At 35.2% G+C, this 19,318-nt stretch overlaps 1 protein-coding gene across 1 annotated transcript in view; it reads left to right on the top strand.

The window, feature by feature from the left end:
• Positions 1-388: 388 nt before the first annotated feature.
• The window catches only part of ANO3 (anoctamin 3), a 471,431-nt gene continuing 452,501 nt past the window's right edge, over positions 389-19,318 (top strand). Inside the window, exon 1 of the mRNA XM_055282105.1 lies at positions 389-910. Within this exon, the coding sequence (XP_055138080.1) occupies positions 757-910 (154 nt within the window). The 5' untranslated portion in view covers positions 389-756. The remainder of the gene's footprint in view (positions 911-19,318) is intronic.

The following is a 19,318-nucleotide window of genomic DNA, read 5'->3' as shown; positions in this document are numbered from 1 at the left end:
AGGCAGCCCATACAGCTGTTTTATCTCTCAGTTAATACAAGAATACCAGCCCCATCAGTTGCCAACTTTTTAGCAGTTTGCTCTTCTATGGATCACCTGCTTGTATTGTGAAATCTCACACTTTGTGTTTCTCAGGCTGTATATTGTATTTGACCACCATTTAAAAAGAAATCTTTTCATTTCCACAATCACAGTCATGTTTTAATAAGCAGTAGGCTACAGTCTCACAATCTGCATCCAGGAAATATCTTTTAGTATTAACTTCCTTCCAATTAAAACATTCCTCTGATGAGCTGCCCAGTGGAATAAAGTTGCTTTCCCTGACAGTCTTTAGCCCCACCCAGCTGATCTCTTGCATACAGAAATATGAGTGAGAACTTCTAGTACCAGCTTACTAAAAGCATCTCTCTGCAGCCTTGCCAATGTCTTCGCTTAGCCCATTTTACTTTTCATCGCAGCCTCTCTGAGACGGGATAAGTGCTGCTGTGGTTTAAAGGCAAAATATATCTTCAAGAAAAAAGACTCTAAAATTCATCCATCCTATTGAAGTTAATTGTCTAGGAAAGGCATTAACCCAGAAAACTTCTTAGAGTCAGCTCTGCCTGTTTTATTTCCTTTGGATTTCCAAGTGAAAATAATTACAGGAAAGCCTATAGTTATGACTGATTAGAATACTGTGATTTTTTTCCTATCCCTTAATTTTAAAGAATTCAATAGTGTGAACTCTACTTTACATAGTTATATGGGAATTTTGCAATGTCAGTTTTAAAATTTGAACTGGATAATTTTTCTCCTGAAGGCTTCAGACATGGACATGCTTCCAACTCAGGTTTTGCTTTACCCTGTTTGACTGAACTCTCTGGTGATTCTAGTCAACTGGAACTTCAGCACTCCAGTTCTGTCCCGACTGGTAAGCTAACCTTTAGATTGATATGTATGAGTATCTTAACTTACGTTTGAACTTCTTTAATGTCTGATGTGTAATAAATAAATGTTGATGTCATCCATTTTCTGGTGGTATAGCTGATGCCAATTTTAGTTTCTTTAGTTATTTTTTTCCCAAAATGTATAAATAGACTTTTGAAATAAAAAATAGAGGGCTGAAGTTTTTGTGCATAGAATTAAATGTCAGAAAACAAAGTCAGTAAACTCAGAAAAATGTTAATGGTGTGTAATAGACTTTGTTCCTCTGAATGCTCAGGCCTATCAAGGCTTAGTTTTGTATGGCATGACTGATGAAATCAGGAATCTTAACCATAAACTGCAAGGAAAACACTTGCCATTTTAATTCATCTCTTTTATCTCTCATTCCTATGCACAATTATATAAAGGATAATATATTATTTATGTTCTCATTAAGAACAAGAGAATATTCATTTTAGTTATTTTATGATCTGGTTTAGATTCTATATGAGCTGACAGCGTTAATGGAATTAAATGTGAAGAATAATTTTAAACCTTTGAGTGTTACTTAGAATCTCACAGTTTTTGTTCTTGCTCTGCAGGTCTGAGGGAACAATACTATACACTAATAGTTTGCATTCATCAAAAAATCCTGAGGGTTTGATTTATAATGAACAGCTCTTATATGTCAACAGTGAATTAATTGTGCTTTGTAGAAAATGTTTGCATGATGAAGATTTTAAATGCTATACTAAAGTAAAACGACTATAATTTGTTTATCCTTCATTATAAAAGAAGGCGTTGTAATGGGAATGTAAAAGTTAAGCAAAGCTATTATAACTCTGGATATTGTTGGACGCTGATCTTTGTCACATGAAAAATCTTATAGAAATAATAAATTCCATTACACAACAAGAGGATTCTTCTAAGAATTTTGGCAAACTTCTTTATTATATAACCCCCAGTCAATCTCTGATTTATTGCTCATAGACTATTATGTATTATATGAGTTATTTTACAGTATAAGGGTTCTGTAAACAGGAGATAAGACATTCTTTTATAAATTTTCATTCAACTCTAAGAAAAAAATCTCTATGCTGTTATTTTGTCTTCTAAAATTGAGACTTACTAGATATTGAACCTACAATTTCATAGAAGTGGGGAAATTAAATTTTTTACAGATGTACATAGCTTTTTACAGTAGACTTGGGCACATGTACCCTAAAACTTAAAGTATAATAATAAAATTAAAAAAATAAAAAAGAAAAAAAGAAAAATAGTTTAATAAAAAAAGACTTGATAGTTTAAATATTCATGTATTTTTCACCATTTTTTTTTTGTCTTCTAGTCATTTCTGTCAGAGTTAGCACATCCATTCCATTAGATTCAACTACTGTCTTTGTGCAGTTGGTCAACACATCTATAGTGCAGGTATAATGTCGTTTCCAGAGACGCATACTATGAACAGCCTAGAAGACACTTCCACCTTGTTATTCTGGCTATGCCTCAAACTCAACACATCTCAGTTGAAATCCCTCGAAATGCTTCCTCCTTTTTGCTTCCATATTTTTCTATGACTCCTAAGTTATCTCAATATTCCTTAACATTTATTGCACTGGCATTTATGTGTTGATTATTATGCATATTGGTTAATATCTATCTTTTCTACCTCTCTGTTCACCATGACAGCCTCTGTACTCAATAGGATGTCTCACAATAAAACATTCTTGAAAATATATTTTCACTCTTCGAGACCAGCCTGACCAACATGAATAAACCCTGTCTTTACTAAAAATATAAAATTAGCCAGGTGTGGTGGCACATGCCTGTAATCCCAGCTACTCGGGAGGCTGAGACAGGAGAGAATTGCCTGAACCCAGGAGATGGAGGTTGTGGTGAGCTGATCTTGCACCATTGCATGCCAGCCTGGGCAACAAGAGCGAAACTTCATCAAAAAAGAAAAAAACTATACATATATATATATATACACACACACACACACACACACACACACACACATATACACACATATGTATGTATACACACACACATATATATACATACACACTCACACATATATATACACATATATACACACACATATATATGTATATACACACACACACACATATATATATATACACACATACGCACACACACACAGACACACACACATATATATTTGACTCACTGACTGACTGGCTGAGAAACTGAAACACCGCTCTCTTCATTTCCCTCAATGCAGACACCTGCATCGACTCCTAACTGATCTCACCTTCTCCAGGTTTTTCATAACAAACCTGCCCATGGATGGCTAGGAAATCTTTCCCGAAGCACAACTCTCACCCATTTCCATCCTTGTTCGCTATTTCTATGATTCTGTATAACCTGTGTTATAAACCTGGTGCTCTATGATTTAAGCTCTGTTTTTTTTCCAAAACTTTTCAAGCCTCATTGAACCTACACATATTCTGCAAGTATACTTTACACTCTTTAATCACTGATCATAATATTCTTTCAAAATAACCTTCAATAATTATTTTCCTCTGCCTCCATTTATTATGATGTTGTTGAAATCAAATGCTGTCTTTTTCTGAAATGCATATGGTCATATCTCTGTGTGAAGGGATTTTTTTTCCTGTTGCTGAACATCTGTAGGTATTTGTCCTATATATGAAAATGTTTACATGTCAATTTCTATTATAACTATATAGTATTCCAATGACTTTTATTAGACTATGCTTCTTGAAGATAAGTGTCACTACCTAATTGTTTGTGGCTTATGCATGATACACATATAAAAATTATGATTAAATAAGTAACCAAATAATACATCATTGTACACTTTTTCAATGAGTTTTCTGCCATAAGGTATGTTTATTTAAGTCAAGTTATATATGTACTGCATTAGATTTTCAAAGATACTGTGTGGAAATTATCACACAATTTGCCGCCTGATATCATCATTCAGGATAGTAACAATATGAGATTTGTCATCATTTGAAACTTTATGGAACATTGAACTTTCCAGAATCTATTTTGTATGCTAGGATTTTTACCATATTTTTAATAGAGTCAAGTTTTATTTATTCATTCATAATGTATTTATTGTAGGCTTAGCATTGGGATTGGGGTAGGGGTGTGTACATGAAAATGAGGTGATAGCCAAAGTAGAAGAGAGGTCTCCTTTTTTAATCTCAGTGGTGTGGCAGTATGTTCTCAACATTCATGTACACATATTCCTAGCAGAGGAAAATAAAATATAACTGATGAAGTTTCGTTCATAGAAATTTGACAACATATGTCTAAAAGGAAGAGTTCCACTGTTATCAAAAACAGCGTTTATACCTTTCATTTATGTAGTAACTATTAGGTATCTCATAATACAGAATCTCGATCATTCTCACAAAATAATCTATAAGGTAGTATTGATTCATCTTAAACTCCATGCATTAGAAGGAGAATCCAAAGCTCAAAGAAGTAATGTAATTGGATTAAAGTCACACATACAGTAAGTGTGTATGGGTGAGGGGGAGCAGGGCAGCCAAGAGAGAGTGAATTGGAGAGTTTTTAATCTGTTCTCTGTCTCTAATCTTACTGTTCTTTTTTCTCTCCAGTATTACTTGAAAATTAAGTTTAGAAATAGTCCAATGATGGAAATTGCCTCTTTGTGTTCCAGAGATTGATGTAATTAAAAATAAGTAATCAGTAACTAAAGTATAAATGTCTTTTTTAATTATACTTTAAGTTCTGGATACATGTGCAGGACATGCAGGTTTGTTACATAGTTATATATGTGCCATGGTGGTTTGCTGCACCCATCAACATGTCATCTAGGTTTTAAGCCCCGCATGCATTAGGTATTTGTCCTAATGCTCTCCCTCCCCTTGCCCCTCACCCCGCAAAGGCTGCTATTATTGATAGTGGGATTTTGCCTATCTTTTTTTTTTTTTTTTTTTTTTTTTTTTTTTGAGATGGAGTCTCGCTGTTGTTGCCGAGGCTGGAGTGCAATGGCGCCATCTCGGCTCACGGCAACCTCCGCCTCCCGGGTTCAAGTGATTATCCTGCCTCAGCCTCCAGAGTAGCTGGGATTACAGGCATGCACCACCACACCCCGGCTAATTTTTGTATTTTTACTAGAGACGGGGTTTCTCCGTGTTAGTCATGCTGATCTCAAACTCCTGACCTCAGGTGCCGCCCGCCTCAGCCTCCCAAAGTGCTGGGATTACAGGCGTCAGCAGCCACACCCGGCCCAATTTTGCGTATCTTTAGATGACCAATAAACTATCTGTATTGTCCATGTTTGTATCTTACTTCCACATTCTCGTGTTTCAGCTTTAATTTTGATTGCCCTTTACTTTTTTCCTAGTCTATAATTTGAGATCTCAAAAGCAAATATACTTGTTTATAGTCTCTGAAAATTCTATCCAGAAAGTTCTTCCTTCAGTATGAGCAGAAAGTATAAGCTATAATGATAATCTGATATATGATATTCTCATTTTTTTACAATTCATAAATAAATGCAAAAGTCTATGTCGTTTATTTTTGTACTTTTCTGAGCTACATATAATAGTTGAATACTGGTTGAGACAGAAGTAGAAGTTGCCTACCTTGGAATGCAACCTATCAGGTAATTCAGGATTCCCATCTAAATTAAAATTTTTATTGTGTAAACTTTGAAGCAGAGAAGTAATTACCTGGACTCTAGAGTCAGACTAGTATTCAGAGTTTGCTCTGCTACTAATTGCATGACTTCAGAAAGTTAAATGAATCACTCTGTGTTTCTGATTCCTCATATATATTAAGGGTGTAAAAATCCCTACCTCATGGAGTATTTAAGAACATTAAGTGATATAATGTCAAAAACCATTTAGCACAATGCCTGCAACTAATATCTAGCATATGCTAACTATTATTCAAAATACACTATGGAGGTGAGATGACTTATTATAATGCTTTTCCAGAAGGTGATGATTAACCACGTGCTGAAGCTCACAATTTATATGAGGCAAATTGCAAAATCCTATGTAGTACAAACTGAGCTTCCCAAACTGACACACAGTTATCTCCAGGAATGTCTGACAGTGTGTATAAAATATATATCACACAGCGCAGGAGATTTATGTTACTGATGAGTAATTGTATTCATTTTAACATTAAAGAAGGACTTGGTAGGAAGTGAAACAAATGTCATAATTCTAATTTTTTAAATTTTTCATCATTGTGGGTACATAGTGTGGGGTGTGTGTGTGTGTGTGTGTGTGTGTGTATTATATATTTATTTATTATTTGAGATGGAGTTTCACTCTTGTTGCCCGGGCTGGAGTGCAATGTCATGATCTCAGCTCACTGCAATCTCTGCCTCCCGGGTCCAAGCAATTCTCCTGCCTCAGCCTCCTGAGTAGCTGGGATTACAGCCATGGGCCACTACATCGGGCTAATTTTGTATTTTTAGTAGAAACGAGGTTTCTCCATGTTCATCAGGCTCATGCCACCACACCTGGCTAATTTTTTGCATTTTTAGTAGAGGTGGGATTTCACCATGTTGGTCAAGCTGGTCTCGAACTCCTGACCTCAGGTAATCCACCCACCTTGGCCTCCCAAAGTGCTGGGATTACAAGTGTGAGCCACCGTGTCCAGCCATGTATATATATTTATGGGGGTACACAACATATTTTGATACAGACATACAATGCATAATAATCACATCATAGTAAAGAGAGTATCTCTCACCTCGAGCATTTATTCTTTCTTTGTGTTACAAACATTCCAATTGCATTCTGATAAAACGTCAGATTGCAAAGAAAAACTCCTTTCGGCCTATAGATGTTTGTGGGCATTCCTGTTTTTCTACCAATAGAAGTATTTCTAAAAGAATGTATGTGAGGCAACGGAAAGAAAACAGAAAGGTGTTGGCTGCACGAGTACCTTGGTTTCTGTTGGCTGCTTGGGTGTTGATGCCTGATGATGACAGTGGCATCTCCACGGTCTTAATGAGGTCAGTAATTTGCCTTCAATTCAGTGTGGCTGTGTTAGCTTTAAGTATTAGCAACATGCAACAGTGTTCTGAAGATATCAGGAGTTCTTGTAAAGTGGCTGGAAATTTTACTTTACTTCAGTGGAAATTGGAAAAGGAAAATGAGGTTATGTATGTACCAAAAATTAAATTTCTCTATTTTGTTCCCACTCTGGACAAAAAGGAGCCAGAAAAAAAGACTTCCTGCTTTCATCATTAAGAGTTAATGTAGCCTTTAGAAATGAGATGCCTTCTTTGAATTATGAATAATGCATTAAAGGAGGAAACAGAGAGAGTAACAATCATACATTATCTAGACCAAAGTGACTTAGTTGTAGATGGACAGAGCTAGATTTATAAGCTTCTTTTATATGAGAATATGCCAGTGAGGCCAAAAGAGTGGCTTGTCTCAGGTCACTCAGATAATTAGATATAAAGGTCAGCCTATAATTCTCTATATCCTGAATTGTTATACCCTTATGTGTCTTCTTACTCCCAAGGGTCATCATTACATAATATAAGATGTGACTTGGACTTTGACATAGAATAACTATGAATGTAACTCAGACACAGGAGATTTTAGAACTTGTGCAAGTTATTTAAAATTTCTCTGTCTATCTTCAGTGAGACACCTACTTTGTAGAGTTGACTGTGGAATTTAAAAATGTGTGAAAAATACCTTGTACAGAGAAGGGGCCTAGAATACACATTTAATGGGTGAGATGTTGCCCCATTTCTTTTTTTCCATTGTTCTGCCTATTTATCTTACTCTCTTGTGACTTCTCAACCTCCAAATTCCTGGGCCATTCATATGAATTGCTATAAGGACAAGAGATACATATTGAATCTGAAAACCCAAAAAAGTCTAACAAATACTCATATTACCCTGAGTTTTCTAGTTAATTCCTGCAGCTACATGACTTTTAGACCAAAGAAATGCTCTCGAGAGTGAATTGAGTTAACTGCAAAAAATACAAAGATCTGGGAGTCAGTCTAACCATCTTTAGTAATATAAGGATCCCCATCTCATCATTTCTTTATTTTCCTCTAACATTAAATAAATTATCTTTTTCTATTTGTCCTTCAGATGTTTTCTTCATAATTCTTATCTAATTCCATAGTAGATAAGCACAACTCAGCATTTTATAGTTCTTCCTTTCCACTGAATAACTGACTCTAGCTAGTGAAATTTCAGATTTCATGCTCCATTTTCAAGGCCATCATGAAGCCATGTCTCAAAGCAAAAGCATTTACAGAAGTAGTTAATTCTACGGTAGAGCCAAGTAGTGGGTTTTGGAAATAGTGGCTTCCACAAACAAATACTACATATTTTACAATTTCTAGTGAACACAAGGATGACCACAGAGAGCTTGTACGTTTTTTCATCTTGTTTTGCTTTGAAAATAAAATAAACCTATTCTCAAAAATTCCTTCATATACTTTCATATGTATTCTTCATAAGATTCATTAAAACAAAATAGAGCTTTATTAACTTCATAAAATACATACACAGTCACATAGATTTGAATTGAAATTGGCAATTTCATCACCAAAAAAGGTGAGCAGAATAAGAATTAGTGAAAGTTTCGGTGTATAAAATGTTCACTATTTGTGAGTCAACAGTATAATGTAGGACCTACCAAAATGCAAGACATTGTACAAGCATAAAAAATTAAGAGAAGAATAAAACATAGCCCCTACTTTTAGTTAATATTAGAGAAGACATTCACTCATTACATTAGTACTTACAGAGTAGCCATATATACTATGTGCTTTGACACACACACATGCATAACAGTGTATATGTGTAAGCACACTGCCTAAACTGGTAACAACATTATTCCAGGAATCACTGGCATGCCCTGGCTCATCCTCATCCATGGGTGTCCAGCAATAATTAAGAGTCATTATTTCTACCTTATCTTCATACTCTCATCTCACCCTATAGAAGTCAGTATCAGGATCTTACGCAGTAGATGGTTACAAAGAAGGAGAAGACAACAGAAAACAAAAAAGATCCTGCATGAGGAAGGTTCGCAATACAGACAACAATCTTGGCTCATTGCAACCTCCACCTCCCAGGTTCAAGCGATTCCCCTGCCTCAGCCTCTTGAGTAGCTAGGACTACGGGCACGTGCCACCATGCCTGGCTAAGTTTTGTTGTATTTTTAGTAGAGATGGGGTTTCACCATGTTAGCCAGGATGGTCTCGATCTCATGACCTTGTGATCCTCGCACCTCAGCCTCTCAAAGAGCTTGGATTAAAGGCATGAGCCACCGCACCTGGCCTAATATAGTTTAATTTCAGACTTTCATCTCCTAAAACATAAGCTTTAGAAAAGTTTCTTCCAGGGTTTACTCCATGGTCCTAAGTCATACTACCTCTTTATTCTTGTCAGCCTTCCCCTACTGCTTCTTTCTAATGAACACTATTCTGAGCCCTGCCTTGGCCACTGTTTTAATCCTCATCCACATTAGGCTTCTTTTCCCTAAGGAATATAACATTTTTCTTAGGCTTCTTTTCCCTAATGAACATAACATTTTTCTTTTGCATCCTCTGCCCCCGTGACATCTCACTCAAGCCCACCTGTGGAGCCCCTGTGCCTTCTCCATGACTCCAGTCTCTTCAATGCTGAAGATTTTACTCAGGTTTTGAGAGCCATCAAAAATGATGGTGAATGAGCACATCCTCCAATCACCCAGTTCCAGCAAGGCAAGTGGTGGGTGGGAGCAGTATTCCCTCTCCACCGTAAGATGCATGGGTTAGGGAGGACTAGGGGATTTAGGATGGTTCTGGAAATCAAATTAAAATGTTAATGTTGTACCTGAGTCACAGAATGAATTAATTAAATTCATTTCCTGGAATTTGGATTAAATTCATATCCAGGAAATGAATTAAATTCATAGCCTGGAAATTGTCACTCTGTATTACCTGTTTCGAAGTGGAAATTTTTTCCATCTTCCATGCTACGGACTTTTGAGTTTACCTCTTGCAGCACCCATGAGCTGTTTGTAACTCGGGAATCATCATTTAAGGGAGAAATGAGGTAGCTATTCATTATGGTGTATGCTGAAGGAAAAATAAACGATAAAGTAGAAGTGTTCTGGCCTTTTGGTAGAATAGATAAATATGGTCCCAAGAAGATAGAAAAGGAAAGAAATTATAAAGAAAGACAGACTTTTAAAAAGAAAGGAGGAGGTCATTCCTGGAGAATGAAATGACAAGAACAAAGAGCATGTTATCATAAAGCATTCATTCGTGTGTCTGTCAGTTTACTTTTTGCCATCCCTGCATACATACCTTTCTTTCCAGTATGAATATTCTAATGTTCTCTTGGAAAGTTATCCCTTTTCCAAGGGATATCCTGTGGCTATGGAAGTTGTTGACATAGTTTGTGCCCCATATTTAAACTGTGCCTGAAGCCATTCTGCCTTCCATGCAGATTTCCAACTTACTGGCTTATCATTGAGCCAGTAAGCTCCTTAATGTTTATGCCTAATTTGAGTTGACACTTCTGTCACTTGCAACAGTAAGAGTTCTCAGTGATAGATGTGATAATGAATTTCCAGTTTTGGTGGATGGCAGCAAGATCTACCTGGCTCATAGAAAAGATGCATGTTCTAAAGTAGTGGGAGGTTAAGTCAAATGTGGATAGAAAAGCAAGCCTCAAATGCTAATTAATAGCATTGGCCAGTAGCCTTGATAGTTATCTTACTATTTGTGGGAGATCAATTTTAGGTTTCCACTTTTTTTTTTTTTTTTCCTTTTCAAGGCCTGGTAACATTAATCTGCACCCGCAGCCAAGCAGTCATTCATCATTTACGGAAATCTAACAAACTGTGGCCTTGACCTCTGCTCTCAAGGTTCCTGACTCCATATCCTTTTGCAGCTAAAATAGATGGAAACTGAGCCTTATATAGAAATTTAATGGGTCCCTAAGGCAACATTTTACTTTTTTCTTCCTCCCACTAAAGAGAAAATTTTATTTAATTTGTAGGGGGAGGAGGAGATGCTTAATCTTTGGCTGTTTACAGAAACTCCTCCAGGGGTCTCAGATTGGCCAAGCCCGTCTGATTCAGTTCTATTTCAGGGCAGAATTCATGTGGGTCTTTTATGTTCCTGTTTGTGATTTCATGCAGGGATGGGACACAGGCATAAATTTATACTTGTATAACCACCGAGATATGTCATATTTAACCATCTGGTTAGGAACTGGGCCAAAGATTCTTTTACACTCTGAGAAACTGGCTATGTAAGTTGTTGATATTAGTGACTATCCTTTTCTTCTGTGTTTTCAGGTTACTTAACGGGCAAATGCCCATGGATTTTTATCTTCCTTAGTATGAGGAAACTTATTTTCTTCAGTGGATGGTTTTAGGATAAAATACATAAGGCCTACCTTGGCAGTTGCAGCATATAACTACATCAGTGCTCATTGTCTTCCTTATGGAAACAGTGGCCACGTTTTTTTGTTTTGTTTTGTTTTGTTTTAAGAAACCTTTCTTTGTCTCTTTCTCAATTGTAATGTTAGTGAATAAAACCACAGTGTCTGGGACTTAGCCTGACTAATTTATGACCATACAGTATGTTATTGATTTAGAAGGGAGCTTAAGTTTATCCAATCAGAGTGAACTTTAAGGCTTTAGTTGGTAATTCTGGACTTACTTTCTGGGCTTGGAAAGACTATGAGGCTTCGAACTGAGACTTGACGCAGTCATGAGGAGAGAGCCTGGTATTGTCGAAGATGACCTGGGGATCCTGAAAATGAAGAAAACCCAAAGGAAACAGAGCCAAGAGATTGCTTTTCCTGTAATGTTGGAGCATAAATCAGGCTCTGCCTGAAGCTAACCTGAACTAGGAGCTCATTAAAATTTAGTTCAGTTTATTTGCTTAAACCAATTTATATCAAGACATGTGGCTATTTGTAGTTTGGTAATATAAGAAATATTTTCTCCTTTTGCCTCTTCTCTTAGAAAACTTTCCTTTTCTTCAAAATTTCTCTCGAACGTTGTCTCATCTGTGAGGCTTTCTTTGGCACAGGTGTATCGTTGGTCACTCTATCATAATCTTTATCATATGCTATATTAGCTTATCTGTATCTTGTGTTGTAAATTACTACAATTTGTTGTAATATATTTATTTAGCACCTCTTCTGTGCCACACTGGGTTAAGCTTTAGAGATTTGATGCTGAACAAGGCCAACGTGATTTATGCCCTGTGTGTACTATTTAACTGATAAGTTATTGATAATTAGAGATATGATGTGTTTTAGCAAAATGAAGATACAGAGAACCAGGAAAGCTATGCAAGAGGATATTAAACAAAAGATTACATGTATGATATATCTTGAGGATAGCAAAAGAAAGTTGCATAATACTAAATGTGGTCATTCATAGAGAGTATTGGCCTCTTGGTAATAGTGTTTCATTTGCTTTGTTTTAATCACTGGGAGCTGTTTTAATTACTTGTATATAACAGAAAATTTTTAAAAATTATTGAATTTGTGCATGATTCAAAACATATTTACCTCTGAACCTTCCTTGATTAACACCCCTCCACAAAATTCTTTCCTGCTCTAAATTCTCACAGTTTAATTTTTATTGAATATCCACATTGTCTTTATTTTATTTATCTACATTTAGAGAGTTGATGCTTGGCATTAATAAGCCTTATATCTAAGATCTTCAAAGATGTCCAAAATCACAAATGCAGAAATTTTACCAAAGCTGGCACATTCTCTCTGAATCATTATTTCACCAAAAGTCACATATATAAGCACCATGTGCCCACGGCACAAGCTTGCCATGTTTTCAGTATTCACCAACATTTTATCTTCTATGCTGTAAAATTATGACATTGACTGGAGCACTCAGTGAAAAAAAGAAAATACGTTTCCTTATTTTCATACACCCCATATTATGGGTTTTGTTCAAATGGTAGGTCAACATTGAGTTTAACAATTCACTCTTGAAAATATCTAAAACTTTTATGTTCAAGATAAGAACCAAGAATTTATTTTATCATATCTATTGACTTTGTATTTCCTTCTTCTAACCCAGTTTCTTCAGATAGATTTTATTCTGCCTTATGCAAGGGATATTTTTTCCAAATAAAAGTTTGCATATGTGACTTTACAAGAGTTACCATTTACTCAAATTACAAATAGAGAAAAGATGAGAAGAGATAACTATATGAAGAGCTGATTCTGACTTTGATCAAAAGCTAAGTGACTCATACTACTTCACTTTGTGACTTAATAAATAACAAGTGAATCATAAGTGGATTTTCAACATGTTCAAGAATATAGAAACCCTGAATACTAAGTTCATGAATGTCATGATAGTGGAGTAGTAATCTGTTTCATTCAATAGACTATAAGTTATTTGAAGGAAGTTTTTTTTCTTTTTTACATTCAAGCTGTGTGAATAAAGCATTGACTCTTTCTGGGTCTCAGTTTTTCATCTGTAGAAGAGGTGTAAGATTTTCTATTTTTATTACTATCCCTGAGAGCCTGCCAGTTCTGAACATATAGCTATCAAATGAAAGCTTGATTGCCAGTAAAACCCTATTGAAGTTGTAATGATTTTAGGCAGAATATTTACATTTACACTTATGATATCTGTTACTTATTTATTCATTTGTGGAAAGGTCAGTTTAAATTTGAGATACAGCTTGCGTTAGAAAAAAAGTGAAGCAAACTGATCCCCTGGAGATTGGGTTCAAGATATTAATTAGTTAGGTTTAGGGTAGGACTGTCATAAACTAAAATTTCTTAAAAATATTTTATACAAAATTTCCAACTGACCTCACATAATCTTTTAAGTTATATTTTTCCAGAATATATATATATAATATATACATATATTATATATATAATATATACATATATTATATATATAATATATACATATATTATATATATATAATATATACATATATTATATTTATATAATATATACATATATTATATATTATATATAATATATACATATATTATATATTATATATAATATATACATGTATTATATCTTATATATATAATATATACATATATTATATCTTATATATGTAATATATATAAGATATATATCTTATATATATAATATATAATATGTAATATATTACATATTTTATATATATAAGATATAATATATTACATATTTTATATATATAAGATATACATATATTATATATTTTATATATATATATCTTAAGAATCCTACATGATGGATCTTATTCAATGAAACAAATTAGGCACAGTCTAGTGGGAAGACAGCCACTTAAATCTTTTTTTAAGGCAACATTATTTGTGCTATAGTAAATTTGTGAATGATGTGTTGTAGAAACACAGGGCAGGGAATTAAATTCTGCAAGATGGGTAGGAAAGAAGCTGTAGAGAAAGTATACAGTAGAGGGGACATTTGAACAGAAACCTTAAGAATGGAATTTCTGTATAAGTTAAAATATAAAGGGGAAAATGAAGTCCAGGTAAAGGGAATGTCATGGTCAACCACACAAAGGCATGAGAAAGAAACACACAGTTGAGGAAAAAAAAATCAGTGTTTAATGCCAACCCAGAAACCATCGGAAATCGTCAATCATTCCTCTGGATGTCTAGAATTTTAAAAATATATTTAGGAGAATAGTTTATTTATGATTCTCTTAGGCTAACTCCCTTCAACACACTCTACATTCTTCAAAGCAGGGATCATTTATGATTTACCAAGCGTAACATCTGGCCATAGTAGCTGTTCAACAGACAGTCGTTAAACGAGTACTAATGGATCTGGACTTTCGGTTGCGTGCAACAGAGACGGAAAATAAGAAGGTTACATACAGCCAATTTGTAATAGGATTTAAACATAAGACAAGCAGTTTAGCCTTTATTCCTCTAGTGAAGACATGCCACCAAGGGTGTCTAATTAGGATAGTGACATGGTTCAAGCTGTGCTATTGATAGTTTCAAAAGAAGAAATCTTCCTTCCCTGCTCTTGAAATATAACACAGGCTAATTTTGCTTATTTTGCCAATCACATTCAAGTTTATAAAAGTCACGTTGAAGATTAGAAAATACAGAAATAATACCATTTTAAAACTTTAAACTTTCATGCAATTCAAAATTTAGGAGAGGCAAAATTGTACCTCTACCTTTTTAGTGCTATTTCCAAATTGGGTCCAAGAATTAAATTAACATAAGGTAGAGCAACAGGAAGAAGGCATAAAATTCATTTAATACAAGTTTTACATGGCACAGGAGCCTTTATAAAGAAATAAAGACTCAAAGACGCAGTTGGAGTTGAAAACCTATATACTGAATTACAAGAAGATCAATAAATTATGAAAATCTGACAAGGCAAAGGGGCTTGGGCTATAGTCATTGACTCAGTGGAGAGGTGGCTAGAAGGATAAGTGTTCATCTAACAATGGTTGTTTGTACAGATTTCTTTCGGCTTCGACTTCCTGTCTTTGATGACACTTTTCTTCTAGTATAGGAAGCACATCATTCACACGTGAGTTTTATCTCCTGCTTTTAGGAAACTGAAGGTCAGAGTTATAATCTTGCATCTACTGTTTGTCATGTGCCTTTAACTAAAAATAGTTAGTATGCCAGGGTGGTAAATTTTGGAGTGGCACAATCTTAACTCCTACAAAAGTTTCTCTCATCTTCTCTTCTCGGGACTGGAAACAGCAGAACAACAGCAATGGACAAGAGGGGAAGGGTGTAATGTGACCTGTTTATTCACCATTTCTTCACTTGCTTTTCCACTCTTTCTCTCACAGTTTTTACAACATGTGGGTTCTTCCAGAGCTGGTAGAGAATGAGAGGAGGAACATAAAGGTGTCATATGACTAGTACTATTGTAATCTGACCTTTGAGGGCCCAAATGCCAGCTTTCTTTTTCTTATGGAATTTTTTTTTAGTGTTTTCTGGAGACTTTCTCTGATCAGAACCTCCACACCCCCTCTGGGGAGCTTGGGGAGTTCCTACACCACGTTCCCTGGGAGGCTGCTTACACTCAGAACTTGCAACTCACACACACCCCTTATTATAGAGTTTTATCTACCTTGGCAGGCACTCTTCTTAAGTAGGCCCCTTTCAATATGTCTGGAGTTCATTTACCTTTCTAAGTACCCACTTATCCCCCAGGACAACACAGTAATAATACCTGCAACACATTCTAGAAGGGCAAGCAGCTAAGTAGCTACTCTTCAGTTCTCTCCTTGCTTCATCATGAGGACACCTCCAACAACTCTGTCCTTCCAAACTTTCAAGGAAAAAGTAGACGTGGATATCTATGCTATGGGAACTCCAGGAAATACATATCAGTTTTCCCTGAGAATAATTTTTTCACTTATCACTCTGGTTCTTTGGAAGCCCTAAGAACCTTTCATTTTTGTAGTTCACATGCACATGGGTGAGAATCCCATCTTCCTCCTTGCAGTCACACTCACTCTCTGGAGTAGTTTTCTTAAAGCTGTTCTTATTTGGTTTGAGATTGGGGAGATGTACACTGAGAGAGGTGTATTGCATATACAGCAGGCCACCCTTTTCTTTCTTACAGCAGTTCTTATTCTTCGCTTTTATCTCCCATATTATCTGATGGCTGCAATGAAGCTGCAAGATGTGCTAAGGGAATCAGATGTGTGCTTCATGTTCTGTAAATGTGCCTAGCATCTTTCTTTAGAATGTGGGAATAATTTGTACCTTGTGTTAATCTGTTCTCATGCTACTATGGAGAAATACTCGAGACTGGGTAATTTATAAAGGAAAGAGGTTTAATTGACTCACAGTTTTGCAAGGCTGGAAAGGCCTCAGGAAACTTACAATCATGGCAAAAGAGGAACCAAACAAGTCCTTCCTCACAAGGTAGTAGAAGAAAGAAGTACCAAGCAAAGGGGGAAGCCCCTTATAAAACAATCATATCTCATGAGAACTCACTCACTATCACGAGAACAGCATGGGAAAAACCACCCCCATGATTTAATTATCTCCACCTGCTCCTGCCCTTGACAAGTGGGAATTATTACAATTTAAGGTGAGATTTTGGTGGGGACACAGAGCTGAACCATACTGTTTGCAACTTTGGGCATCTTTCTAAACTGGAGAACAGGGAAAATTCTCACTGGCGTCCTGTTAGATATTGTACAGCTTATTTAATACTCACATTGGTCCTAAGAGTTAGGTATCATTATTCTCATTTTACAGATGTGGTAATTGATGCAGAGCACATAGTCTATCCTAGTAGCAGAATTCAACTATAAACCTGAGTGTGTCTCATTATAAAGACCAACACAATTCTGCTCAGTTCTGAAATGTTTGAACAAGAAGCCTACTGACAGAGTAGATAATAATTTGGGACTAAAAGGTCATTGTCTGAACAATGGATATTTTGATGTATGTTCAGCTTTGGCCAGAGCAGTCACTCTATTCTAGCAGTCACCTTATTCCAGAAGGTTCCTCTGAAAACCTGGGGAACTTAGGGCCTTCACTATCAAGCTGTTTTGAATATACCTGGCTTTTAAGCATAAGACCCAATCATCCTCATAAACGATATACTGTATAGTCATATTTCCAAGTAAAATGGCAGTTGAATGAAAGCTACTAATCCATGCCCAAGCTTAGACATTGTCTAAGGCCCAAGCTAAAGCTTAAGTTTCATGAGTGTCCTCTAATGGTCTTTTTATACCTGCACATGTTAAAAGAAAATACAAAAGCCTTTTAAGAAAAACTGAGATACCTCTATACATGCAAAGGGTAGAGACAGCAAGAAACATTGGCAGCCAACAGCATTGTATTGTTGTAGTTTCTCAATTATAATTCAAATTTTATGCTTTAAGTTTTTATTGAATATATCATAGAAGCTTATAAATATGCTATTTCTGGTTGCAGTAAAGAAATTATCAAACAGAATTTTATTGCATATTTTGAAATTTGGTTTAATTAGTGATTTGGAACTATTTAAATACAGGTTTATGTGGATGTAATACTTGTTCAATTTCTAAATTACTAATTTGAGCATTTAGTTTACATCATTTAAATTTTAAATATGTGTGTAGCATCCAGTTTATACTCAAAATTTTACCTTTCCCTGATCTCCAAACATGAGTCAATCCAACCATCTTCAAATGCAAACATTATATTATTTGAAGTAGTACACGGTTAGAATTATTCTTCTCAAAAAATCAGAAATCTGTCATGTGTAAATAAACTTGCTATGTGTTTCTGAGTAAACTCTTATTTTCTTTATCTCTGTTTTCATAACTACTATTAAAATAGCATTTCTATTATTTCCTTCCTAGACAATGTCAAAAAATTAGCTTATATTTTAATATGAACTAATATCTTCAAGGAAAAGACAAGGTGGTCTAGGGAGGACATCAGTATAATTATTACTTCACAAATGAAAATTATTTTAAGTCTGATACAAAGCTATTTCAGAAACTGCAGAGAAAAACATGCACAAGGACAAATTAATCAGAGTATTCTCAATCAAAACGGTATAGCTCAAAGTTAATGAGTTATTGATTCTCATTTAGGGAATATTACTGAAGTTTTGGCATGCATTAAGTGCACTGAAACATTAAGCTGGTCATTGAGCAGATGAATGAACATTCCAGCAAGGAGCATTTTAGTGTCACACTACATTTTGCTTCACTAATTTAAAAACTGCACTGTTTCAGTTAATTATAGGTAATTTCTAAAATAAATCACGTTAATAGGAAATGTAGTACCCAGAGAAATCACCTAACAGGGATTAAGGGTTTTTAAAAAGTGAAGCTTAACTTAAAAGCATAAAGGGCAAATATTATGTGATACCATTTGTATGAGGGATCTAAAACAGTCAGAGTAGAGTGGTGGTTTCCAAGATCTTCGGGAAGTAGCAAATGGGAAGGGATTAGTCAAAGGATACAAAGTTTCAGTTGTGCCAGATGAGTAAGTCCTAAAGATCTACTGCACAGCACAGGGTCTCTAGCTAATAATACTATATTGCATACTTAAAAATGTGCTAATAGGGTATATCTTATGTTAAGTGTTCTTCTAACAAATAGTAATAAATAAAGAAGGCAAGAGAAAAAGTAAATAAATAAGTAAAAGTATAAATGGCTTACAAAAAATCAGTCTCTTAAATGCATAGTTAATATTCTAGGCATTTGTGTGTTTGCTTTTTAGAAGTCTGAAAACAAAAGCTCAGCCATAACTCTTTTCTGTACTTATGGTCCAACTGCTTCATTACATGTTAAGATGCGGGTTTGCATTCACAAATTTCCACTAAGCATCTTGCATGAATAAATACCTTCAACTTCTTCACCCTTTCAAACAATCTCCACCTTTAATAATGATAATAATAATTACTCATTAATACTTATTCAGTACTAGGTACTATTCTATATGTTTTT

Source organism: Symphalangus syndactylus, chromosome 6 (assembly GCF_028878055.3).
Source record: "Symphalangus syndactylus isolate Jambi chromosome 6, NHGRI_mSymSyn1-v2.1_pri, whole genome shotgun sequence".
NCBI classification, from domain to species: domain Eukaryota; kingdom Metazoa; phylum Chordata; class Mammalia; order Primates; family Hylobatidae; genus Symphalangus; species Symphalangus syndactylus.
Note: the sequence above shows the minus strand (reverse complement) of the source record. Positions and strands in the feature narration are given on the sequence as shown.